This window comes from Scleropages formosus, chromosome 22, assembly GCF_900964775.1.
Source record: "Scleropages formosus chromosome 22, fSclFor1.1, whole genome shotgun sequence".
Classification (NCBI taxonomy): domain Eukaryota; kingdom Metazoa; phylum Chordata; class Actinopteri; order Osteoglossiformes; family Osteoglossidae; genus Scleropages; species Scleropages formosus.
The window spans coordinates 15467673-15495016 of record NC_041827.1 but is presented as its reverse complement, the minus strand read 5'-3'; the positions used below and the strand labels follow the sequence as shown (position 1 = coordinate 15495016).

The window sequence follows — 27344 nt, the reverse complement described above, 5'->3', positions numbered from 1 at the left end:
CAGACGAGTCCATTTCCCTCGTTACAGACAGTGCGAACAAGCAAACTCCTGTAGACGTACTCGTGGCGGCTCGTCAGTGTTCGAAGACATGCTGTCAGTAACGTTAAGACAACTTGCACGCGTAAGTATAGGGACACGCGCGTTCCTTTGCATACCTCATTTTGTACGACTATCACAGAGTTGGAAATGATCGATGGCTGACGCGTGACGGTCCGATTTGTGCGAGTATGCGAATTGAGAATTCTGATTCTGAATTGTATTTCGTGTGTATCACTCAGGCGTTTCTTTCTATGTGCCGAAATTGAGGAATGAGGAGCCGCGGTGAGTCGTTTGTTGATCATGAGCCCGACGGGGACGGTACGTGGTCTGCAGCACTGCACTCCTTTGGAGACAGTAAAATGAGTAAATATATAATTAGGAGTCTTGGTTCCATATTTCGAGCGGAATAATTATATAATAGCCTAGCTAAATAGCTAGGACCGTCGACGTGGGGGTAGTCGGGCTTCTGTTTCTGTGCGTACAGTGAGTACTGAGTGAGTACACACACACACTGACTGCACTGGGACGTGGACTCCGACGTGGTACGGGGGGGGGGGGGGGGTGTTGACAGTTGATATTGGCGCTCTCTCACTGCACATTGATTGATTTCACTGTCTCTTTCTTTACTTCATTTCCCTAAGTTCAAGTGAAAAATGTGAGAAAAGTGAGCTCGCCCCCGTGTGTGGTGATCAGCTGTGTTTGGCGGGCGGGGGGAGGGCCTAGAAAGGCGCGCGCCTGTCTGTGTACGTAACGAATGCGAGCGCGCGCGAGCCTGCCTGGCCTCCCGCATTCAAACAGCCCGTGAGTCCTATTTTTTATTATTAGCGATGGCGCTCGCGCTGCTGGGGACCCAGTTGTGTGTTACCGCCGCGGGCAGCAAACACACGGGTTCCACTTTGGGGCTGCGCTCTCCCTGGGAGTCCACGACGTGTCCAGATGATGCAACTGCTCCCAGTGGGTTTCATCATTATGTCCACGTGGAGGTACCTCCATAGCAACCCGCCTCACACACACTTGACACAGTGACAGACACATTGACTCCAGAGCTCGGTCAACTCTGTGCCACCAACTTGTCCGATGGGAACCAGAGATGGTGGTTTTCATGCAGATCATGTATTTACACCTACAGGTTATTTCAGCTGTTACATGTTTGCTTCCTACAGTCCCCAGTGTCAGGGGATCATGGTGTCTGGTTTTGTCCGTTTATTAGCAGCTGCTCTACGCGGTTACTTTGAGGACACGGCAGAACCAGAGCAAAGAACACAGAGGACAAAGTGCACACTCCAAAGAACGAAAACGCAGACACCTGTCGCTCGCCAGAAAACTTCACAAACCAAAAAGTTTTCTAAAGTACACAAGAGTATGTGTTTCTATGATGAGTCATTACCGATGGTCGTGATCATTAATGTATCCTGGTAAACGTGTACCTCTGAGGCTCACGAGTGCCTGCTGTACAGTTTGTGTTAATTTCTCGTACAGCTATTATACTTGAGCGAAATGTTCACGTCCCTCAGAGTGGCAGGTGTTTTAAAATGGAATTTTAAAGTGAAGTGAGCATGTGCTTGTATTTACTTCACCGCCATGAATTTCTTTGCAACTGGTCACAAGCTGTAAATTTTGACCGAGGGGGAAAACACTGGGACGTGAATGTAGGTTGCCGTGTGCAGAATTGGGAACCAACGTGGTAAAACACCCTCTGGTGTAAATGCAAAGAAACTTTGACTCCATATTGGTTATCCAAAGGTTTTACTGATGTTTAACAGTTTGGTTAGATTTACATTTATTTACGCTGTGTTTGTCTCCGGAGCAACTTACAAATATTCCACTTATGTGTCTGGGTAATTTTTACTGCAGCAATTCAGGTATTATTATACTGCCCGTGGTTATTACAGCAGGAGGTGGGATTCAGATCTGAATCCTTTGAGCCAAAAGGCAGTGGTTCTAACCTCTACGCCACCTGCTGCAGTAGTAGTCATAAAGTGGTGCTCAAATCCAAACGGAGGATTAACTAAATACAGTACTGTGCAAAAGTTTTAGGCATGTGGGGGAAAAAAGATGTAAAGTGAGAATGCTTCCAAACATAATGCTCTTAATTAATAAACTTCCTACAAAGCTTAGTAACCATCCATCGTCAAGAACCGCTTGGCATGGTGGGCTTGGCCAGGTCCCACTCTCTGGCGGGTCTGGGGTTTGAGTCCTGCTTGGGGTGCCTTGCGATGGACTGACATCCCATCCTTGGCGTGTCTCCTTCCTCTCCAGCCTTGCGCCCTGTGTTGCTGGGTTAGGCTCCAGTTTCCCACAACCCCACTCAGGACAAGCAGTTTCTAACTGTGTGTGTGTGTGTGTACTTTAACGATATACAAAACCTTACTGTAATACTGTAACTTTTTGCAAAAGGAATGCTTGGAAATCTAAAATATGCTCTTTCCCATTGACACTAATGCAGAAGACTTTTTAAATAACCGTCTAAAATGTTTTTGTGAAACATCTAAGTGCCTAAGACTTTTGCACAGTACTGTATAATGCAGTAAAGTGTGTACATCTTATGTGCTGTATGTAATTTGAGAGAATATCATTGATGTCATGTGTTTGTAGGCTGGTATTCAGTTCAGCCTACTGTCATGTAAGATCATGTGAGTGCTTGAGGGATGAACTGGGCTGTTTTCACATACACTTGAACCCCACTGTGGAAACATCTGATGCAGTGAAGAGCCTCTGCTAGTGGGAAGTATCCCGGTATGTCTCCAGCCGGAAAGTGGTGTCTCTTTGAAATGCTGTATGGCGCATAACGGACCCTCTTGAGTGTGTGGTCAGGTGGTCACACACATGCGGTCTCGAGGACTTGACAGTGGCATCCCCTCCGTGCCGTATCTGGGTCACATTTCCCCACAATCCCTCTTGCTCCTCTTGCTTTGGTGGGTCTGTGAGTGACACTGGCTCATACTGCACACTCGGCACTTATTTGCCGTTTGTGTGAAATGCCAAAGCTCGTCCCCAGCGCCGAGCCAATGGGCTCGGCCGTGTTGCTCCACACCCTCCTGCGCGTTCAGCCCTTTGCTCAGGGGCAAGACGCAGAGCCGTGTACCTGTCATTACGTGAGCTGTGTGGGCCACTCTGGTTATTTATTGCATGCTGCTCATACTTTTTTTATTCTGATTGTCATTACAGCAGTACTGACTGTCAAAAAATAATAAATGGGTTGTGAACCCTGTTTTAAAAAAATTACGAAGCCATGAAAAATTGTAAACCGTATATAAAATAGTAACTAATGACTTATTATAGTACAGGTGTTCTCAGACTTACGATGGGGTTACATTCTGGGAAACCCGTCGAAAGTATCGTAAGTCGAAAATGCATTTAATACGCCTAACCTACCAAACACCATAGCCTAACATACGTCCGATGGTCATGACAGGCTTGCCGCCTTCATGCTGGGTAATTAGCTTGAGTTCCTCTTTAACAGTAATTGCCCTCCTCTTCTTCTTCCCACCAGTAGCAGGAGACACAGATGGGCGTTTCTGTGACATTATGGATGCAAAAAACACAATGTAGATACAGGGGCGTATCTGTATAGAGACCGCTTGGCAGACTGGGAGATGTGGATCGCTGTTGCTACCCAGCATCGCGAGAGAGTATCGCACCGCATATCGCTTGCCTGGGGGGGAATATCAAAATTCAAAGTACACATTCAATAGAAATCGTATCGCCAGCTCACCATCGTAAAGTTGAAAAAACGTAAGTCGAATCATTGTGAGTCGCGGAGCACCTGTAATGCGTTTTAAGAAATGTCCATCATGATACCTCTTAGGTTCTTAACTGCATCTGCTCAGTCTTTGCACAAGCAGGATTATTTTATTATGATGATTTCTTGTTTCGTTTATGCAAATTACCCAGGTGGGGGTGGGCTTTTGCTAATCAGGCAAGGTTGGATGTTCTCGATTTGTTACCGGAAAAGTGCCGTTAAGTGTTTTCACTTCAAGGCAGTGTTTGTATCTTATTAACCAAATGCCTGGTTGTCGGGGAGTGCCATATGCCTGTGTGCATGTCCATATGGTTTAAAATCCATTTTTGCGCCTGCCCTTATTTAGCATAGATAACATAGGCGATTACAGACCATTAGTAAACTGGATCTCCAGCCTAATGCTATTCACTGGCCTTGTAAAACTTCATCACAAGGCCTGAATTACATTAAAAATGTGATGTGTGGAGCTGTGGTGAGATTTAGAATAAATGGAAAACAGTGATGAGACTTTTCAGCTTCATACCAGATGGATTGGAGGATACAGCTGTACTTCATTAGGTGGCTAACAAGAAAGGGGAAGGGTAGCACAGCAATCGAACCCTAAGCTAGTGAGCAAGGCGCTGGGGGAGGGGGGGGGTATTCATCGGATCACGTTGCACCTATTTACCCTCTAATGCAGAACCCATGATTTTAATTCAGGCTAGGATGAGAAACAAGTGACTTGGGCAGGATGCGGAGGGTCAGACCCAGGCGGCCAGCAGTGCCCTGGATCAGCTGTCGTCCCCTGCAGGTAACGGAAGGGAAGCCTGCCAGTGCGCGGAGTCATTGAGGTCCAGCAGATGACCTGTACATATACGCTATAGTGATGACACAGGGTTCTGGTGCTCGGGCCTGAGTTATTAGCACTTTTTCCTCCTGGTGAAGCCTGCTTGAACCGCTCTTGTTCTCAGTGTTATTAATATGCCAATCAAAGCCTCCGGGGGCATCTATTTCTAAAGAGAAATGAAGTACAGTCAGTTCTGTTCTAATACACTCATGTACCTATGAAACATGACCTTATGCTTATTTACTTCATAAAAATAAAGGTTCCAGTGGGAAAACTGGGACTGGGGCAGGATGCATAAAGTACAGTGATCTGTTTGTCCGGATAGTTTGTAAATTTATTTTTTTTAATTAGTGTGTGTGTAGTTAGTGTGTGTTTACTTTTTTCACAGTTTACAGTTTGTGGTTATGGGTGAGTTTTTGGTGGGGCAGATAAAAAAAGAAAAACTGGTTTACTTTTTTTTTCTTTTTTTTTTTTTTTTTTTTTAAACCTATATGTGTGTTTTTTAAACAGCGTTTTGAAAAAGTACAGAAATTGTAATCTACAAGAAATTCAGCTCACCCAGAAAGTGCAAAACATGCCATAAGTAATCTGTTGAAATAAATGAGAAAGAGCATGAAAAATAATGGACAATATCCAAGCTTGTCACTGCAATACAGCTGGGATTTTTTTTTTTTTTTTTTTTTTGTGAAATGTCATCTCTGGGGGGTGCATGGTGGCACAGCGGGTTTTTCTGGGTGCTGCTCTCTGCTGGGTCTGGGGTGCCCTGTGGCAGACTGGTGTCCCGTCCTGGCTGTGTCCCCTCCCCATCCAGCCGTGTGCCCTGTGTTGCCGGGTTAGGCTCCGGGTTTCTGTGTGTGTGTGTGTGAGAGAGTGTGAGAATGAGTGAGTGAGTGACCTCTGGGCGTGTGCACTGTTCATTCACTAATACCTGCAGCACATACAGTGCAATGTTCTTTTTCCTTCAAAGCGCTTTTATAACTTTATAAGCGCTTCATAACTTTTATCCAACTTCTATAATTTTATAAGCACTTCATAGCTTTTATCCAACTTCTGTAGCAGTCATATAGCCTTTCTTTTACCATCTCCACTTGGGCCACCAGCAGCCGTCTCTACACTGCTGTTACCTTTCTGGCTCATCTTTACCTGTAATACAGCAGAGTAAAATAAAACAAAATTTAACAAACAAAAAAATAAAATTTAAAAACAGTATTGTCACGCAGCCAATGACTGAATGTGAATGGAATGATCTTCCCCATGCCAGAGATGCTTCTTCACCTTGAACAGATCATGTTCCTTCCAAGAGACACTCACAAAAGTATGGGTTGCGTACACCCATGTTCCTCTCTCCGTCACTTCACATCCAAATTGTGTAATTAAAACACCTGTTAGAGCTGAAGTGATTGTGAAGAAAGTTTGCATAAGTACAAAAAAAAATAAATTTTACACTAATTGTATATATTAGAATAGGGGGCACGGTGGTGCAGTGGGTTGGACCAGGTCCTGCTCTCCAGTGGATCTGGGGGTTCGAGTCCCGCTTGGGGTACCTTGTGACGGACTGGCATCCTGTCCTGGGTGTGTCCCCTCCCCCTCCGGCCCTACGCCCTGTGTTGCTGGGTTAGGCTCCGGTTCCCCGCGACCCCGTATGGGACATGCGGTTCAGAAGGTGTGTGTGTGTGTGTGTATATATTTGACAACAAAATGCCACTCATTCTTAGTAACATTTAAGTCCTTGATATAATGCAGCAGGTTAGTGCTGTCATGTTGACTGTCTTCACTCCTTCACAACAGAGGAACCCAGTTATGAAATTAATCATGGGAATAAGAGACACTGCTGAATATCTAAAAGAAGAAGAAGAAGAAGAAGAAGAAAATCAAGATGCAAAGTAAAATCTGACCATAACGTACTGTTCCTCCTGCAGTAATGAGTCTTTGTCATAATTGACTGTTTCATCACATTTTCATTATGTTTGATTACTGTCTCATCCCTGCATTCTATGTTGGACAGAAACAGTGTGATCTTTGGTTATTAACCATATCATCTTCAATTGTTTTTTTTATGGGACATCAAAGAGCACATTTTACCAGCAAAGCCCAATATGATAAAATAAATTCGCAATAGGTTTGTGTTGCTGTTTGTCAACCAATGAAAAGCCACATAATTTCACAGGTGAAAAAGAAGTAGAGATCTCTGGTGACCAAGAAATCTCTGCTGGACACTTGGACTGACTGACAGGTCTACTTTCTGTCGTCTTTAGCCATAAAAGTGAATTGAAGATATGAAATGAGACTCACCTCCAGATGCTTCTGGACAGTACAGGTCGCTCAGGGGGCACATGGCAGACAGTCTTTTGGGAGCAGACGGCATGTTTGCCAACAGACGTACAGTCTCTGCAGGTCTCCTATAGAATCAGTAATCTGTTGAGATAAAGGATTTCTAATTTCAGTAATCTTAATTATGAGGCATTGCTGACTTGATTTTCAAACAAGATGCCAAAAAGGTAAAAGGGAACAGCTGATAGCATAGTGGGTAGAGCTGCTGCCTTTGGACCCAAGGGTTACAGGTTTGAATCACACATCCCGCTCTAGTACCCTTGAGCAAGGTATTTACCCTAAATTGCTCCAGTAAAGAAAAAAATTACCCAGCTGTATAAATGAATAAATAATTTTAAGTAGCTTAACATTGTAAGTTGCTTTGGCAAAAAGCATCAGCTAAATGAGTGTAATTTGCCTGCTAGTCTACTGTATCACAAACATACATGTGATAGGTGAGATGATAAATGTTTGCATTCTTCTGTTTTGTGTGTATGCTGTTTTTTTTTTTTTTTTTTAAAAACTTATTTTCATGCATGGTAGCATTCTAATACAGTGCTACTTTTTAATACGATCCCCATTAACGTGCTAAAAATTCTTATGCTAATGAACTGCTTTTCAGGGCCTTTCTGCGCAGTGATTTCCCCCCCCACGTAGTGTTTTGTCTGTGATATTTATGACCTGAAATTGCCAAGCACAAGTTTGGAAGCAGTTTATGTTTCAAAATAAATTTTTTGAGGAGGTGTTTTATGTGACTTTGTATCTCATCCTTTTTCTCTGAACCCTGAAATCCTGTTACATGACTTGGATAAACACAGCACTTAATATTGCCAGATGTGACGGCCGAGCTGCCGAGCCACTTATGTACCAATTACACTTGTCTCCATTCCTGTGCCCCTCTCCTTCACCTGGTCACCTCCCCTCCCTCTTCAAAGGCTCTACTTGATGCCTGTGAATGATAGAGGATATTAAAGTAGGTTGTACAGTGTAAACTTTTATTGCACCATGTTTTATTGTTATTTACCGGTTTCCAGTTGCACGGCGCCACAGTAGCAAACCATGTAGTGCTGGTGCCTCTCAGATCCTGGGCTGTGTGTTCTGGCATGGGTTTGAATCTGGTTCGATTTTCGCGGTGTTTGCACGTTCACAGCTGTTTCTTCCCACAGTCGTGTGTTTCAGATGCTTGTGTGTCTGTGTGCGCGCGCGCTCTGTGATGAACTGGTGTCCCATCCAGGTTGTACCCTGCCTCATGCCCTACGCTTGTGGACAAGCAATACCCTTCGTTGGACACGCCGATACTGATAATGGAATTAAGGAAATGAGTGTGTATTGAGGGAATTCATTGTAGACACTCAATTCCACTTCTCTCTCAAGACCTATTTAGTGCATTTGAGATCATTTTCTTATTAGAATAGCAGCAATTTTAAAGAAACTTTTTTTTTTTTTCCCTTGTCACAAACCATTGTGAATAATTTTTTTTCCCGATAACATTTTTAATATTAGTTTCTCTATAAAACATAGCACAAGGGAGTCCCATTTTTGCAAAACTGGCATTAATTTTCCAGATCTCTAAAAGCACTTTGGCACAATTTCACATACGTGGTCGAAAAAACAGATACTGACATAATTGCCGAAGCACCTTATTAAAAATGTAGCAGGTCTCGTTTCGCATACCGCGTTAAGAAATGTAGGCCAGGACATTTAAATGATGTAGAAGTTCTCATTCATTTTATTGATGTTGGTTTTATTGTTCAGGTTTTCTTTATCCGTTGTTTCTGAGCGCAGACTCTGAAGAGAGACTTTGATTCCAGCCGGAACAAGCTGGTGTGAACCGTCAGACTGGAAATGAACCGTTGCAGGACGTGCTCTTTTCTCTTTGCAGTCCAGCGCTCTGTGTTGACGCCAAGGGTGCGATGCACGGGCGAAAGCAGCCCCTCCCTCCCCGGTCTTGTTATTGGGTTCAGCATGGCGGAGCGGAGCAGAGGGCAATTTGTACGGTCCGCTCTCTTATTAGTCGGTGACAGGGCGAAAGGGAGACTGTGTCAGCCTGAGTGATACCCTTCGCTGCTCTCCCTGCCCATCCCCTCCTCCTCCTCTTTTTTTTTATCCCCTGTGTTCCGACACTGATTGTTGTCGCAGACGAGGCTGATGGACACCAGTCACCTGTAAAATTGACTGGGTTTCAGAAACCTCAGAAAATGACAAAAATGGTAAGGGAAAAATGAAATGCTTTCGGTGTTTTAATTTCCTTATTGAAGCCAGCTGATGCCAGATGCCACCCAGAAAGGATGAGCGGGCGCAGTAGTACCCGTAGTCTGTGCCACGCAGGGGGCTATGGCAACACACCTGCACCACCCAGGCACGTAGCGCTCCTCCAGGAGCTGTCAGAGAGCGAGCTAGCGGCGGCTTTAGAGTGTCTTCCCTTTCCTCCCCACTTGATGAATTCTCGCTCAACGTGTTCTGGGTAGATCACAAGCCCGTCGTAGAGGTTTGCTCTCGGAGGTCCTGAGCGGCTGCGGGAGGCCGTCGGCCCTCGAGGACCCTTGCTGCCCGTCCCTGACTCAGCCAGATGGCTCGTTGGAAGAGCAAGCAGACGCTTTAAAGAAAAGAGAGAGAGGGGGAAAAAAAAAAAAAACCCTAGCAAAGCCGGTGGCATGCCGTTACATGCTGAGCAGAGGAGCCCCCCCCCCACCCCAGTGTGATTGCAGCCAGCAGAGCACTGCCGGAGTCTTCCCGTCACAGACTCCCAGCTCCTGTTGTGCCGTTCCAGGCCATGTGTCGGCCCTGATATCCCCCAGGAAGCGCAGACAGCAGAGGACAGTTCCCGTCAGAGCCAAATGACCCGTGTGATTCGGCTGCACGTAGCGCCTCCGCACGGACGGACCGAGCTGTCTCTGGGCTCTGCCTCACCGGGATAACTTCTTCACTGACAGCCAGGTAAGGCTGCTGGGCGTCAAGCATCTCCTCGCTCGCCCGCACTTCACACTTAGAGCCCCATTGTGCAGTGGCTTGGAGGAGGGGGTCTAGGAATTGATACCCCCCCCAGCACAGCAAGACCACCAACTGTTCATTTTTTTCCTTGTTTCATATTTTTTTTAGGCACATATATATAGAATAATAATGGAATAATCAGCTGTATGCAGCTGAAGAACTGTTATATAAAAATATTTGGGGAGGGGGCTGTTGTAAGTAAACCCATCATCTGCTATAATCCCTACTGGGCAGCGGTGACCTTCGGAATGTCTTATTTTTTGGATACTATATATATCCTTATCTAATTTGGCACTAAGGTCTTTCCCTGTGCCCTATATAGGTTTGGATGACCTTGAGTAAAGTTGGTATGAGTGGGGAAAAATAGGTTGAAGACTGATAGCTTGAGTTGTGTTTTTTTTTGAGTTTGATGAAAGACCAAGTTTGGGTGTTCCCACCTTCGAATTAACTTCTCTATAAAGAGGTCAGACGGGCCTCCCGCTTAATCTGAGTGCTGTGTGAGCGGCATGGGCCAAAGTGAATAGCTCTCGTTGCACAGAACCTGGACAGTGCAGTAGGACGTGGGTTCGATTCCTACTCGGTTTAAATGAAATTTTCATGTTTTCCCCATGTTCACTGGGGTTTTCTCTCAGTGCTGCAGTTTCCTCTCGTACTCCAAAGATGTGTTTCAGATGAATTGGTCACGCTCAGTTGCCCAGTGAGTGAGTGAGTGTGTGTATTAGACTACACTAGTGTGTAGATGGGCTCAGTGCATCAGACACTTAAGTCATCTTGGATGAAGGTGTCAGGTAAATCCTAGTTGATCTTGTTGCTTTGGAGAAAAGTGTCTGCTAAATAAGTATAAATATTCATAAGAATGCTATAAATGTATTTTAACATGACCTAATTTAGAGGATGAATGTGGGGAAAAAAATGAGTAATTTGTGATCAAATGTGTACAAGTCTCTCTCATGTGATTTAAATTTAGGATTAAAGAGTAGAATAAGTTTACAAACATCTGGAATTCCATTTAAAGGTCAGAGAGGTCAGTGTCAGAAACTGAGTGTATTTGCAGGTTGGGAAATGATGATCATGGTGGATAGATATGCAGTGCTTTATTAGTACTCAGAGGGAAATTCAGGTGAAATATGAGCAGTGCCCACCAGTAAATATAGAGAAAAGTCAGTAAACAAAGTATAAATAAAACATACAATGTTGATTTGTGCTGTAAAATGGTAATGCAGAGATGGGCATGAGAATGGGGTGGAAGCAGAAATAATAAGGATGTGCAGAGCTGCACATGGTGAAAAAGTGCGGGTTGAGAATAGCTTCAGTGGAGCTTCCATGACTTAGTGGTTATTAGTTGATGTATTAATATGTTCAGGAGTTAGGGTTTCATGGTACTGCAGCAGGTAGTGTATATTTCTGGAGTTTGGATGTTCTCTTTGTGTGTGTGTGTGTGTGTGTGTGTGTGTGTGTGTGTGTGTGTGTGTGTGTGTGTGTGGGTTTCCTCCCACAGTCCAAAGATGTGTTTCTGCTCAATTTATAATTCGTGTGTGTGATTGCACTGCAATGGCTTGGTCCTGTCCAGGGTGTGTACCTCACCATGTGCCCCCATGCATTCTGGCATTAGGTCTGGACCTCAATGACCCTGTCAAGAATAAGCGGTTTCTCCACTTATGGGTCCATTTCCCAGAACTGCTGTAGCGTTTCGGTGACCTGAAGTTTAGCGGCTTTCTGCTGAACGGTGACGTTCATTGTGCTGCGATCAGTTTGGGGAAACGGACCCCGGCGGGATGGTAGCGACAGAATGGCCACTTAAGACTGTTTGAGCCCCTTGGAGGCCATGGCCAAGTACTGATTCACTCCAGATGTTGCCTTGTTCAAATCTTGGCAGTACTATCTTCTAATTAATTGTCAAACTTCATTTTTCTTAAATTGTGTTTTTTGTGCAAGGGACACTTGGTGTGGTGGTGGGGGGGGGGGGATTTGTTTTCCTTGCAAACTTGTTGGACCTCTGATCTACAGCTTAATTATGCATCTGTCATCATCGACATTTTGCAAATTGGACGTTTTTCATGAATGATTAATAGGCAAACACTTTAAATGATTAAAGAACTGTTTCTTTCTGTTTTTGAGGGTACTAAATACTAGATTTTTGGAGTCTTGGTTTGAAAGTTGACTTCTGCTAGAACTGAAAATAAGTGAGCGGAGATGATATCAAGTGGGACAAACTGCTTTACTGGGATCCCACAGAACCAGTAGTTGGGACTAGTGGTGTGGATCTGAACGTGGACCTGGACCTGAACCTTCACATGCTGTCTCCTCGAAATAATGTTACATTTAATCATTTAGCTGGCACTTTTCTCCAAAGCAGCATTATTTTTATTTATTATTGTAAGTAGTGTATCTAGCATTGTACATCACCTTGGTGAATAAGGCATGGGGTGGTAACACTACAGAGTGTTTGTTGGAAGTCATTTTGGAGAAAAGCATCAGCTAATTGAATAAATGTAACTTATTGAATGAATAAATGTAACTGAAGTATTATTATTAGCAGCCCATTTACACAGCTGGGTAGTTTTTACAGGAGCAATTTAGAGCGAGTATCTCGCTCAAGGATGCTACAGCAGGAGGTGTGATTCGAACCCGGGTCCCTCGAGTTCTAAGGTGGCAGCAATAAACACACCAGCTGGTGCCACCTCTGTTGACGGGTTAGGTTTGAGTGCAGAGCTTTTGAGATGTAGCAACTGTCAGACGACACGCTTAGGTAATGTCGACACGCAAGGAGTGCTGAGCCATGTCAGTTCAAGTTGCAGAAACGTTCTGATTGCGGGGAAAGTAACCGCACGGCGATGGCTTGTAGCAGACGTGTTAATAAATAGTGCTGCTGAGTGTATTGGATGACTTGTCTGCATTTTTAAATGCGTATTTTCTTATAAATGGGTCGTATCAACGTGTTTGAATTTTACGTGACTCCTCAGATCGTGCTGGGCAATGACTCCGTCAGACACTTTGTTTCCTTGCTGCAGTGCTGCTTCTTAATGATGAAGGAGTGGGACACAACCCCAGGAGGGCATTCACCGCAGAGCGCCACACGGAAGGGAAAAACCCCGGCTCTCATTCAGAATTCCATAATTGCTTCCCATCAGTGTACTAATTTGCTTTTAATAACACTATTAAAACGAAACTGTACATCATACTTTCGCAAACGTGACGCTAAGAGTGATGTTCCCCGGTGGGTAGGAGGGGTTGGGGGAGGGCACGCGATACATTACGATCATTACTGTTGTTGTTTCTCTTGTTATTATGTATTTGTTTGGCAGAGTGCCTAATCCAGATCCAGTGCGTTTTGGAAATACAGAAGCCTGGCGCACGGGGAGAGAACGACCTGTCAGGGTCCTGCAGAAATTTTCCCGGAGCCGAAACGGAAAGAAGGGACGGCGAAGGGAGGAAAACGGAGAGCGACGGCCTTCATGGTGCTGCCGCTCCACGGGGTCACATGCCTCTCCGGGGTGCCCCCAGATTAGATAAGTGGAAGTGCTGAATGAGGGCTCTGCCTTGTTCCGCCACGCCTGCGAACCCCTCTGCCACGCGCCTGATAGAGCCGTAATTGAACATCCACGCCGATTATTGATATCTCGCAAACGGGCAGCTCTTGTTAATTGCATTACGTGCGAGGAGCACTGGAGGGGCCGTGGATGGAGCGTGCGCTTCTCTGCCTTGGTTAACTTTTCCACAGAGGCGATCAGAACGCGAGGGCTCTTTACTCGCAGTAGTAGTTTACAGGAACTTTTCTGAACGTTAATGTTTCGGATGAGTCCACTTTGCCACGGTGGTGCATTAGCACGTCACAAGCCCTTGTGATCCCCGCTGTCCCCGCGTGTTACCCGTGACCCACGTGTGGAGATGGGGCGTCATATCTTGTCTCGATAGCTGGAATGTGAATGAAGCCCCGTTTATCATTGCACTAGCAGGTTTCATGCACCACTTCATTTTTTTAATCGCATTTCATGAGTTACTATTTCATACTTTCATAATTGATTAAAAATTTAATCCGATCGTGTGAGAAACGAGAAAAGTTGGAGCCCGGGCCACATTCAACAGATGTAAAGGATTTTTAATTGTAATTACGCACTGTTTATAATAAATGAGCATATATCTGCAGTCGCTTTGTTTGCCCTTGTCTGTCTGAAATATTTATGGTGGTCTCACTATCAGATTATTATTCCGCTCAACTGGCACTTGTGTTTTACTTGCTAATGCTGCGGAACCACTTCCGCATTGGTATAATTATAAAAACACAGCATCTGCACAATACATGCCTTTACTGAAGCACTGCTCTATGGCACTATCCTGTCGTCTTTGCTCACAGCATTATGGGACATTCACTCAGCAGTTTTATTCTACTTGTGGTGTTAATGCCCGTCCTTCCTCCTGCCCATGTGCTTTTCCCTATTCCGTGTCCTTACTCAGTTCGTGCTCCAACAGTCAGTCCACATGATGCAACAATCAGGTATGTTGCATGTGGCCGGTCCTGATAAGAGGCTGCGGAACACCCACTTGGGGTGGGGATTGCCCGATAGCGTTGAGCAGTCGTGGAGACGGTCATTGTCTGCGAGGAGGCAGTGGAAAGCGTATTTGTTGTGTGTATGCTCGTACAGGGGTGTCCTGTGTCGCACTGATCGACAGACTTTTCTTCCCCCCCCCCCCCCCTCCGTATTTGTATTTCTGATGTGCGGTGTTACATTGGCAAGCTTTTTTTTTTTTTGGCACTCCTGATATATTGGAAATACACTTGTCTGCACCATTCAGCTATCAGCATTATCAGTAATTATTAGCAAGAACTCATAGAATTAAATGTTAAATATGGGTTTGTCATTGTTTGCAACTAGCAGGCCGGGGTGTGCCCGTTTTGAGGAGCGACCAGGCAGGGAGCGGCAGCAGGTGGATTTACAGCTCCTTTTATTCCTTCCACCTGTAATGCTCAAAGCCAACACAAATGCAGTAATACAAGAGGGAGGGCCAATATCTAACCAAAACAAAGTCTAAATTAAATTTCTCCGTACCAGAGCCTTCCCAACTAAGGAGCTTCCTTTCCTCCTTGTCCTCCGGCTCAGTCCACTCTTTAAAATCCTTTCATTGGTTAATTGGCTGCACGTGGTGCTCATCATCTTGTCAACAAGCTCTTCCCATGTGTACCTGCCAGTTGGAGATCAGGTGTAGCCAGGCTGCACCCTGCCCCAGGGATGGTGTTTTGTTTTGTTTGGTTTGGTTTGGTTTTGTTTCGTCTGTCCACATCTCTCTTGTCTCTGGATTCAAGAAGAAAAATGTGTGAAGACCTCTTATCTTTTTGCATATTAATTTTTGATGTACTTAATTCTTTAGGGACAAGCTTATGTTTCATTTGAATTTGCCCTCAGTTGTTATACTGACTTGTTTAGTGTTCTTATTAATTGCTTAATGTTTTATTTTCAAAATGTTATTTCAATAGGTGAACTGTTAATCACAAAAGTACAAAATATGAATAAACCCTGAACTCAAGTTTCAGCATTTGTGAATTTTCAACTTTCCCACTGATGGCTGGGTTTAGCAGAACTGTCTCAATGAACAGTAAGTCTAGCACAGCGTTGTCCCTTTTTGTTTTAATGCTTTTCGAAAAAGTTTTCTTTCGGCAATCCGTCAAGCTGAGCTAGACTTTTAAACCCAGTGTGATCTTTATGCACAGATTTCTCAACTTTGCAGCATACAGCATCAAAGGGTCTCAAACAGCTGCAGTTATACTGAGTCTTGATGCTTTTCTCCAAAACGTCTCATTGTTCGACCCTTTTGTAGAGCTCTGTACCTTTTGGGGGCCTATTCATGGAGCAGAGGTAGGAGTGGGATTCGAACCAACAGCGTTCAGGGCATTAGTCTGGGGTAGAAGTGCTGCCCCACCTGCTCTCTACTAATAGTTGAGCATCACTTCTGCACTACAGCCTACTGCAGGAAGAGCTATAGTACACAGCTGTTCAACAAAGAGAACAAATACATTAATTTCTTGTCGAGTCAAACACGTGAACATTTTAACCATTAACATTTCAAAATATTAAATATGGTTTGCAGGCTAAGAGATGATTGAATTAATGGTACCATGTGTCTCGGCTTATTGTGTGGTTGGTTTGCTGCAGAACGAACAGCTCAATAGGGGATATGGAGCAGCAGACTGGGTGATGCCCCCAAAAGGTTTTTGAAAAGAACTATTTGTTTGCGCGCTGCTCAGCAATAATTATGGAGAGCGATGATGTTTAGTTATGTGAACTGTGCCCTGTTTCCCCATCTCATCTAGCCCCTGAGCCACCGTGCACATGGCGCACTCAGGACGGCAGTTCGAGGACAGCACTCGGCGGCGGCCTCACGGGCAGCGGAGCGGGACAAGCCGTGGACGGGTCAAGAGAGCCTGGCACAGGATGACCCCGAGATGTGGGACCTCTTGCAGAGGGAGAAGGACAGGCAGTGCCGCGGCCTGGAGCTCATCGCCTCCGAGGTGAGGTGGCCACGCGAGGTTGCGGTTGCGCTCGGCTCATTTTCCGACACCACGCAAGCGCCAAAGGTGGAGATGCAATGAAAGCTTCGCGGCTCTAAGATCAGCACATCTCGAGGGAAGGAATATCTCCTGTGCCGAGCATATCCATATTGGAAACGCACTAAATAGGCAGCCCAGAATTCGTTCACATGTTCGGCGGAGGAGCAGGTTGATGAGATATGGAAGAGCCTTCAGACTTTGTGTCTGTGTGTGGGTTTGTGTACGTTTGTATATATAATAAGCTTCCACAGCTCAGACGGCCCCTTGAAGTCTGATATCTTTTATTAAAAGAAAAGGGGGAAAGGGGAAGAAAAAACTGCCACAGTTGTATTTCCAATTCTAATGTGGCCTGGATGGGAGTGTGACAGGCCAGCGCTGAAGGAAGATGTTTCTTGCATTGTTGTTTTTCACTGGCGAAGGAGACATTTGCGTCGCCCCGGTGGAAAACTGTACCGAATGTTGGTGTCAGCATCACTGAGTGGGGACAGGCTGTGCAGCAGGAAGGCGCCAATAAAGCACATTGGATAGAATTTATTTGTTCCTCACCAATTCAGGTGTATATATGGAATTATAAAGTGCTTTTGAGCACTAGAAAGGTTTATTCCCCCTCTTCCCATAAATGCTTTTTGCCCTCCAAGATGAGATGAAGAGAATAAGTTGAGTAGGCCTGTGACTTGGGACAAGATTGAATCCACTGAGGCCCAGGGGCTCTCCACTTTACTGCTATTAGCGCTACCTGGCGCGAAACTGACCCCGCTCGTCTAACGTGTGCATTTTCTCCCCATCGTAGAATTTCTGCAGTCGCGCTGCGCTTGAAGCCCAAGGATCTTGTCTGAACAATAAGTATTCGGAAGGCTACCCTGGGAAAAGGTGAGGCACGGTAATGTATACCTTGTTTTCCATGGCCAGTGTACGAAATGCTCTTACTCTAGTAAGTAAAATATGCCGTTTCAGTTTTCGTAATCCATATTGTTAATCACGACATGGGTACGCAGTGCATGTTTTCACCAGTCCATCTGTTCAACATGAACAGCAACTTTGTGTTTCCTCTAAAAGGGTGTGTGTGGGGTTTTAGCAATATGATGGTATGCTATAACTGTGAATAGCAGAAGCATGTTTCTTTTAATTGAAAAGGCCTGGCAGCCATACATATCACAGTGGGGGTCCTTGTGTGCGCCGTTCCTGTGTATGTGAGCAAAACCCTTCTGGCTCTTGAGTTTAGGACAGGTTACACATTTGCCAGTTCACATTTTCCGGTGATTAGTATTCACACTTTGTACTTTCACATTGAGTCCCCTTTCTGAAATATTCCTAGAATTTTTTTTTTTTTTGGCCTCAAAATGCAAATTAAAAAGTTGTGGAATTTGTTAATCAGCCATGTATAATATTTGTTACTATACGTAAATATTTTGTAATAAATTAGTCGCAGTTCAGATAAGGGTATATTAAGGTAATTTATGTCCTGTCGGGGAGGAGAACCAGTGATGACATGTTTGTTTGAAACCGGATGATCGGCTCTTGTCTTAGAGAGCGAAGAATAAAGACGTTACGGTGAAGCCCGAGTTGCGTGTGCCTCTCCTGCTCGGCACGCAGCGGTGGAGAGGACTGCACTCCTGTACGCGAGAGTCGACTGGTGCCGAATTCCTCTGAGGCACTTCTTCCGAGAGCCTCATTTGGGCCTTCAGGAATCGCTGCGGTGAAGGCACATATTAGGTTTTAAGTACAGAACGCTGCTTGAGATGAGATTAAGTCGTCGTCCACCAAGGTTAAGGCCTCCTGGCCGAGGCTTGTAAGTGCTCTGTGGTAACAGTGTTGTGGCGCGAAGAAGGACGCGGAGGCAGCATTCATTTCGAACGTTTTATTCGAACACCAGCACACAGGGAAATAATGCTATCGGTCCGAGAACCCTGTTTTCTCCAGGATCTGCGCATCTAGCCAGCCTTCCCAGCCTGCTTAGCACTCCAAGGCTCTCTTCTCTTTCTCCCCTTGGCAGACACAAACACCCCCTTATATACCCCGTACATCGCCAAAAGTTAACCAATTACATTTAACAAGCTTCTCATCCAAAACACGGTGATGCGGGTCATTACAGTATTCTGTAGGAACATGTAATGCTGAGATGCGTGGTGGTCTCAGGGGACCTGGGGGAAGATACTGAAGGGAATTTTAGTAAATCGTCTATCGGGGAATTGCGCCGCCGTAGCGCTAAAAGTACGGCCGTTGTGCTGGTGGCTCCAAGTGCCGGCCCTATACATTTGGGCGTGGGTTCGAATCCAGTTAAAGTTGAGGACTTTGCATGTTCTGAACGTGTTTGTAAATGAGACATGTTTGGAGGAAGGCAGTGCTTAACCACTTCTGCACCCTCCCCTATGAAAACCACGCAAGTTGTCGCCATGATTTGAATAGGACTTGACAGCACTTACCTTGTCTTCATCTCAAAGGATTTTTTTTTTTTCCTCTAAATCTGTCTCATGTCCTCGAAAGGTACTATGGCGGTGCTGAGGTTGTGGACCAGATTGAACTGCTCTGTCAGAAACGGGCCCTGGAGACATTCAACCTGGACCCGGCTCAGTGGGGGGTTAATGTGCAGCCCTACTCGGGGTCCCCTGCCAACTTCGCTGCTTACACGGCTGTCCTGCAACCGCACGACCGCATCATGGGCCTGGACCTCCCTGACGGCGGACAGTTAGTACCACCGTCTCCACTTGTCACTGTGAACCACAGCGCTGTTACAGTCGTCATGAACTACACACAGCTATGCTGAATTTCACCTTTCTTTAATTAGGTGACACTTTTTTTCAGGATTTGCAATGTTAAGTTACTTAGTTATTCACTAATTTATACAGCTGAATAGAGTTTGCTGCAGCAGTTTAGGCTAAAGGGGGCGCGGTGGCGCAGTGAGTTTGACCGGGTCCTGCTCTCCGGTGGGTCTGGGGTTCGAGTCCTGCTTGGGGTGCCTTATGATGGACTGGCGCCCCATTCTGGTGTGTCCCCTCCCCCTCCAGCCTTGTGCCCTGTATTGCCGGGCTAGGCTCTGGCTCCTCACGACCCCATATGGGACAAGCGGTTTCAGACAATGTGTGTGTGAAAAGTATCTGCCAAAGGAATAAATGTATTCTGATGCAGACTGGCGGGTTGGCTTGGTGCTGAAGTGCGCTAATTTGTTGATGAAATGACTGCTTTCCCTCAGCAGTCTCACAGTTATGTTCTCTCCTTCCAGCCTCACACACGGCTACATGTCGGATGTGAAACGCATCTCCGCCACCTCCATCTACTTTGAGTCCATGCCCTACAAGCTGAATGTGAGTGCGCGTACACACACACACACACGATGGCCGCTCTTCCACCTCGTAGTCGGTACTGGCCAGCTGGCCTGCCTGCCTCAAGCCAGCACCACCATCTTCACGGTCGCCTGTCTCTGGCCTGTCCCAGTGATCAATGTTTTCCTGTAGTCCTGTGTTTCGGTGATCAATGCCCCTCTGTCCAACGGCCCTCTCTGTGTCCAGCTGCCTATGGGAGGTGATTGATGGGGGTGGCAGTCTCCCGCAGCAGGAGAGATAATGGGAAATCGACAGGCTGGCTCCAGCGCTCCGTCCCCAGAATAAGGGCCTTGATGGAGTGAGAGGGGACCTGGAGATGCTCTGGAGATGGGACATTATTTGCCTGTCTAAATAAAGCTTTCTGCTCGCGTGAAGCATCCGCATGTACGCAGGCTCTGACGAGAACTGGCACATGATCTTTTTTTTTTTTTTTTTTTTTTTAAAGTCATTTTAACAGCCCCCCCCCCCCATCTACCCTCAACATGTTACACTGACAAAGCTCTGTGCTACACTTTAGGAAGTAAGTCTTTCAAGAATTTAAGCTTATGTTGCTGTTCAGTCTTTGCTCGTTCAATATTCTTCTCTCAGTAACCATATGTCCTACAGAAAGTCACCGTGGTCCGGCACTTCTTCTGGAAGCGTAGGGCAGGATACAGGGTACCCATCGGATGGGATGCACATTGATTGCAGGGTTTCCACACACTTACTCACCTGCTCACGCATGCGCACACTATGAGAAATTCAGAGTCCAATTCACCCGGAACACAGGTCTTTAGACTGTGGAAGGAAACGAGAGCACCTGGAGGAAACCCATGCAAACTCCACATAGACTGCTCAGTGTTTACTTTTTTAAATGTCTGAATCAATAGCTTACTAATGATTTGTTACTTCAAAGATTGAGTTGAGCTTATCTCTTAAGCACTGTTTATTATGTGTTGTATGACTCATGTAATTACAACATTGGCAGTTTATCCCAGTGAGTTTGAGTGACAGTTGGAGTGTCAGAGGTGTCTTTCCTTGTTGTTAACATATTCCGGTCCTCTCTCTTTCTTTCAGCCTAAAACAGGTCTCATTGACTACGACATGATGGAGGTGACAGCTCGTCTCTTCCGACCCAAGCTGATGATCGCAGGCACGAGTGCCTACGCCCGTCTCATTGACTATGCCCGCATGAAGAAGGTGCACACCCACGTCCCCCTCCCCTTCCTGCTTGTGCTTGGACCGCCGCCTCCTCCATCCTCCACATCCTTTTCTCTGCCCCTTTTGTCCTTTGTATGAATGCTGCTCTCGCACACCATTCAGGCTGGTGTCTCTGACCCCGCACGCTCTCCAGGCCTCCTCTCATCCTCTGTAAAGCTCCCGCTGGACCATTTTGAGTCACTCCTCCCGTTTCTCAACTGCGGGAGCTTGGAAAGTAAACCGCTTAAATCAGGTGCTGGATGTTACAAACAGGGCAATTTGCTTTGTATGCAAATTGTCCTTTTGAAAGGATTTTCGTCTACAGGCCATGTGACCGGTGTGCCTGCAAGGCTCTGAAATAGATCCTCCCCCTGTGGGGCTGATTTCCCCTCCAGAACTATCTTTAAAGGAGTTGGGTGTTGATGTATTAGATTACTTTTAGGAACTTTGAGTCCGAGCTCTAGAGATGGGCTGCATTCCAGGTATTCGGGGCTACAGACTTAATTTTTAATTGGAATTTGGCTTCCTGTGCTAAATTTGACTATTTTCCTGTAGGGTGAGACTGTGTGTTTCCTTCTCTTATCAAGAAATCATTAATGCCCTCGTTAATTTGATATAAAGATTAGAGGAGATCTACAAAGTGAGGCAGCATTAAGGGTTGCACCACATAACAGTGGAATATCCCATCCATATTCCTGCATCTAACATTAATATTCCACTTTTTAATTTATAAACTCTGAACTGCATCCTCAGATATGCAAAGGAAAGGTGACATGGGATCAGTTTAGCAAATATAACCTTTTACAGACTTCTCTCAGACCTTGAAACAATTTGGGAAATTTAGCTGCGAGTGGTAAGTTCCGCAGCACTTCCCAGCACATTGTTATTGTGCAGCAGACAGTTCTGTCAGGGGGATAACAGAACAAACATGTTGTCCACAGTCCTGACATTTTATGTGCTTGGTATTATGGCTGAGGACTGAGGAGTTCTCTCAGTTCACTGATCGCTGGTGTGGGGTTGTTCCAGTGTATAGTGTCTGATTTATTATTGTTTTTTGTTTATTTATTGTAGCAGTTCTTTTCCTGTTGTAAACATTTTTAATCTGAGCTATGCATTTTAACCCTTTGAAATACGTGAAGCCCTTGTCCCCGTTCAGCCGTTTAGAGGATGTTTAGCACACTCCCAGAGCTGCAGTGGCAGCCAAGGTTACACTTGCCATTATACTCCTTTGCTGATCTGTGTAGTTTTGTGCTTCACAGCATTTTTGTCATGGCCTGTGGTCTAATTTTTCCTGTGCGATAATGACTTCAGATGTCATAATAGCCTCAGGTGGCCTGCAAATGAGTGTTCTAATGTGACATACACTAAAGAACACAGATGCCATTCTTTCTCCATCTGTATAACGTGTCCTTCGCTCTGGGCTCTCCCATTCTTGTCCAGCTGTGCACAGAGGTGAAGGCCTACCTGCTGGCTGACATGGCCCACATCAGCGGCCTGGTGGCGGCCGGGGCCATCCCGTCCCCATTTGAGCACGCAGACCTGGTTACCACGACCACTCACAAGTCTCTCAGAGGCTCCAGGTACAAGGATACAGTTGTCATGGAGATGCTGGTCCTTAAAGGAGCTCTTCAGTAGTACCAGTACACTTCTTATATGAGTAGGACTTAGTGTCAATATAAATTCAGTAAATAAATAAAATAACAACAGTCTTCAGAGCTGGAGCTGTTCCAACCCAATCATCTGTGTGTGAACTTTTTTTTAATTTATTTATTTATTTTAAATCATTGTGTTGTCTTCCATGTAAATCTGTGTTTAGTTATGAATGGGAGGTGTAACAATTTTTCTGTGTTGCAGAGCTGGCCTGATATTTTACCGGAAGGGGGTGCGCTCCGTTGACAAGAAGGGAAAAGAGACACTCTATGACTTGGAGGACAAAGTCAACTTCTCAGTGTTTCCGTCCCTGCAGGGTGGTCCCCATAACCACGCCATCGCTGGTGTGGCTGTTGCCCTGCGCCAGGTCTGTCTATACACGTGTGTTCATTTTGGCAGCTAAGGGTCCATGCGCTTAATACTGTATAAGTACTCCACTTAAAAAAAAAAAAAAAAAAAAAAAAAACTTTTCTGTTAATTTAAATTGTTTAGCTTTAATACACAGAATGCAGTTTAGTATTTATATCTTTAGGAAACAGCCAAATAGGAAAGAAGGGAAACTTTGTCAGCGTAGGAGAAAAAGTAGTAGTAAACATGACACTTCCACCCCCCCCTATTTATTTCTCTTAAATTTGCTTGTCACTTGAATTAGATTAGATAGAGCACAATAGGATAGAAAGGGGCCTATCTTGGAGAGTTGTAACCTCAACCAACCAGAGTGTTAAGTTGAGACACACCGTATAGTTACTGTTCAAAGTAAATGTGAATGTTGACTGTAAGGTCAGGTACAGACTAGGTTGGAGCACGATTTTGAAAATATGATTTTTAAGGTTTCTGTGAAGTGTTTAAGATCATGGATTGATTGGATACTAAATGATTTTTTTTTTTTTTTTCCATTTGACGCTTAACAGCTGAGTGTTGCTCCTGATCTTTCTCAAACTGTCCTGTCGGTTTCAGTGCAGCTGCTGAAATATTTCTCTTACGGCAGGCTTCAACATCTATGTTCAAAGAATACATTGCTCAGGTCCTTCGCAACGCCAAGGCCATGGCAGATGCCCTCCTCAGGAGAGGGTATACTCTGGTGTCAGGTGAGCACCATTATTACACTTGCTGATGCAGATGTGTCCAGTGGGACTGTAACACACCCGTAAAATCCCAGAAGACAAGCTTCTGTAATTGCATTTTGGGAATGACTCTTGGGCTGTGTACATTAATTTGATTGATTGTCGAGCTGACCAAGTGTTGGTGTATCTGTCAGTTAGACACCTCTGATATATCTCCAGTGTTCTGTTGGCAGTTTTCCCCTCTCTAACCTGGTCCCTTTTTCAGGAGGTACAGACAATCACCTTGTCCTTGTGGACCTGCGGCCTCAGGGCATGGACGGGGCTCGAGCTGAGAGAGTCCTAGAGCTCGTGTCCATCACTGCCAACAAGAACACCTGCCCAGGGGACAAAAGCGCCCTCACACCCGGGGGTCTTAGGCTGGGTACTGTTACCAAGGACTCCAGACTTGGGTTCACTAGCATGATCCTTTGCAGTTGCACTGTGCCGTCATTATTTTTGTTGCTATGGGTAGAGTTTTTACTCAGTCTTTATTTATTCAACCATGGCTCTGTTGAATTTGTCACAGGAACCCCTGCCCTGACTTCGAGGCAGTTCAAAGAAGCTGACTTTGAGAAGGTGGTGGAGTTCATGGATGAAGGGTTCAAGATTGCCTTGGATGTGAAGAATAAGACAGGTGAGTGTAAGGGTGCGAGAGAATGTGGTGACAGCTGGGCTGTGTGTAGTAGGGATTAGTGACTTGAATTTGACAATAACGTCAAAGGTTCAGGTACAATGTCAGCCAGTGCAACTTTTATACAGTAGCAGTGAATGTTGGATGTAAATTTCAATGAATTGTCTTTTTTTTAATAGAGTAACTTGTGGATACCTGTAATATTTTTGTCGTTGAATGTAAAAACGAAAGCGAGTGGTGTAAATGTGCTTTTGCATTATGATAAGGTTTAGTGTGGGAATTGTGGCAGCCCCAGAAAGATGTGTGACCTCTCCACCTCCTCTTCTCCCTTTTCTCCAGGAAAACTGCAAGAGTTCAAGTCCTTCCTGCTGGAGGATCGTGAGACAATGGCTAAGATTGCAGACTTGCGGCAGCGCGTGGAGGCTTTTGCACGCCCTTTCCCCATGCCTGGCTTCCTCGATCACTGAGCACAGCAGAGTAGAGCGACGTGGGGTTCAGGTTCTGGGGCTGGCAGGACTGGGGACACTCTACAAGTGGTGCTGCAAACACACAGTTTTAACATTTTGAGTCTTAGTTGAAGCCATGCGAGTCATGTGGCCAGTGCCACGTGAGGGTCATAGGCTCATTGGACAGTTTTGAAAATCTTAGTTTTATAGTGTCTATAGGCAAAGACTGCTTCATTGACCCACTTTGTTTTTCTCTGCAAAGAACTCAAGCAAAAAATTAAAAACACAACTGAATTTAAAGAAATAATTTTCTAGATGGCTTTAAGTTTGACATTAAATTCAGTTTCATAATAATATTCTAAAATGTTTTATCTAATGTGGCTGGAAAACCTTTAGAAATGGTTTATTTTTGAAAAGGTTTTCATGCTGTAATTGAGGTATGACGCACTCTCTCTGGCCATGCAATTTTTATAATAACGTCGCTCACTTCAGCTGATGCTGGGGGCTCCGTTTGGAGTGACTGATCAATTAGTAATCCGGTCCGGGAAAATATGGAGCGTAGGCAGGACGGGACAGCCCCTTTCCTGCATGAAGCTGCTGGACTCCGTCTGTTTCACCCTCTGGCTTCACTTCATAGCGAGCTTTCAGCTTCTTGTACAGGAAGTCTTAACAGAAGGGTGGGTAAACATCCAACTTCAGTCTTCTGATGTAACACAAATAAGTAATAACAAAGGTAATAACGAAAGAAAATCCACAATTATAACAGGCATACTAAATAGCTTGACTTTGTCTTATCTTTCTAAAAACGAATGCCTCGAAAGCTTTTAATACATTACTTTTACGTGGATTGTAATGTAATATAAGTGGTCTAAAGGTATTTATAGTAGCTTTTTGTTGCCTGGGCCTCCCTACCACTTCGCACTGCATCAGTGAACTCTAGGGGTTTTCCTCTGTTGGGGAGTTGACTAGCTGTACAGGCACAGCACAGGGAGAGGGTGGCTTTGGCGCCGAAGGGTCGACACGGAGCCTGTGAAATCCCTACGTACGTGTTGGAGTTTTTGTCGTAGACGATGAGAAATTTCTCTCAGGGTCTGCCTTCTATTGGTAGTTCTGGCTTGGACGACTTCCATGGAGCTTCCGAATGGTTGGAAACTCATACATCAGCGTCTGCTCACTTCTGACCTCCCACTGGGGCTCTGCTTTTTTTTTTCCATGATGATCACAGTTGGTTCTTAAGGTGGTTTTGTTGTCCAGTGCTGGGAAGCCAGTGTTTTTCCTCAATTGCAAATTTATTTAATCTTTTCTTATGGTACTCCTGTCTAAATAGTATTGAAATAAATAGAAATTTAATACTAATAAAATGCTTTGTCATTTTAGTTCTTTTTAACATTGTACAGTAAGTCTATTTCCATTAGTAATATGACTTTTGGTTTGATGTTCATGTACATAAAGACAGGAAGCGGCAAAAATCAAATTCCTCTCAGCCTTTTTTTAATGCCAGTTGTATCAAGTCCCAAACAAGAAGCAGCCTTTGGAAGAAACTAACTCTGCTATTGTGATTAAGGACAGGGAGCCTTTAATCTTACATTTTTCAACCTTCTCTTGATCTGGTGTCTGACTGACATAAGGAACCTTTTTAATTTTCTTTCCACTCTGATTGTTATTTTTGTGTATGAAACTTCCTTTTTCTGCATCATCCCTCAGGGACACACAATTTGCATTTCTAAGTTTTATCCATACAAGCCCTCCAAACGTGTGCCTTTTTTTAAAACTCACCATCTATATACTAGATTGTTTATTTGAAAATTGGATTAATGATTAGTGTATTTGAGAAATTTTACATTATGTGGTCCATAGTGATTCCTGGAAGCAGGGCATGAGGCAGGATATGACCTGGATGGGACACACACAAAAAGTCAGATATTCACCTGAAACATGTCTTTGGGACAAAACAGAATCAGCTGGAGCAAATCCATGTGAACAGGGAGAGAACATGCCAACTCTACGAGAGCCTGAGCTGGGTTCCAACCTGTGTCCAACCTTTGTCCGGGGAGACAAGTGTTACCTGCTGTGTCAGTAAGCCACATGATTTTAATTCAGTCCAATCTATTTATACCAATATGCAGTAGAACAGAATTTCAGAACCAGGAAGCAATGTGAAGAATCCCTGTAAACTACTCTGTAGCGCATTCTGGTGGACTTGTTGAAAAACACTGCATAGAAATGTTTCATACACCAGGAAAGAATCTGTCAATTTGATCAACAGTTCAGGCTACTATCAAAGGGCTGTCAATGTCATAAATAAAGTCCTTTGTAACATGCCGTGGCAGTTTGAGAAACAACAGCACAGGAAGAGATGCTGTTATTCCTCAAATTTAACTATTATTTAACTGTCAAGCTGTGTCCTTTCTTGGAAAAAAAAAACCCCAAAGGATTTGAAGGTGGAAGATCATAGTGATCACTCGGAGAGAGAAAGCATTCCACACATCAATTAGCACATTGAGAACCATATCTGAGAGGTGATGAAGTAGAAATAAAGCTGGAAGATCCCACACAATTGACA

General features: G+C 44.8%; 1 protein-coding gene across 1 annotated transcript; it reads left to right on the top strand.

The window, feature by feature from the left end:
- shmt2 (serine hydroxymethyltransferase 2 (mitochondrial)) lies at positions 1 to 26545 on the top strand. Its single transcript, XM_029247831.1, has 12 exons — positions 1 to 121; positions 16216 to 16413; positions 17243 to 17322; positions 18937 to 19137; positions 19673 to 19754; positions 20829 to 20951; positions 22392 to 22531; positions 22806 to 22968; positions 23590 to 23689; positions 23931 to 24086; positions 24231 to 24338; positions 24675 to 26545. Exons 1-12 carry the CDS (start codon positions 89 to 91, stop codon positions 24800 to 24802), a joined length of 1512 nt encoding a protein of 503 aa, XP_029103664.1. The 5' UTR covers positions 1 to 88; the 3' UTR covers positions 24803 to 26545.
- Positions 26546 to 27344: the final 799 nt, after the last annotated feature.

Excerpts from the sequence above, each read along its gene's own strand:
- shmt2 (XM_029247831.1), top strand. The coding sequence starts at position 89 with ATGCTGTCAGTAACGTTAAGACAACTTGCACGC. Across the intron at positions 16,414-17,242 it reads TGGAGCTCATCGCCTCCGAG|AATTTCTGCAGTCGCGCTGC; the intron begins GTGAGGTGGCCA and ends TCCCCATCGTAG. Across the intron at positions 24,339-24,674 it reads GGATGTGAAGAATAAGACAG|GAAAACTGCAAGAGTTCAAG; the intron begins GTGAGTGTAAGG and ends CCTTTTCTCCAG.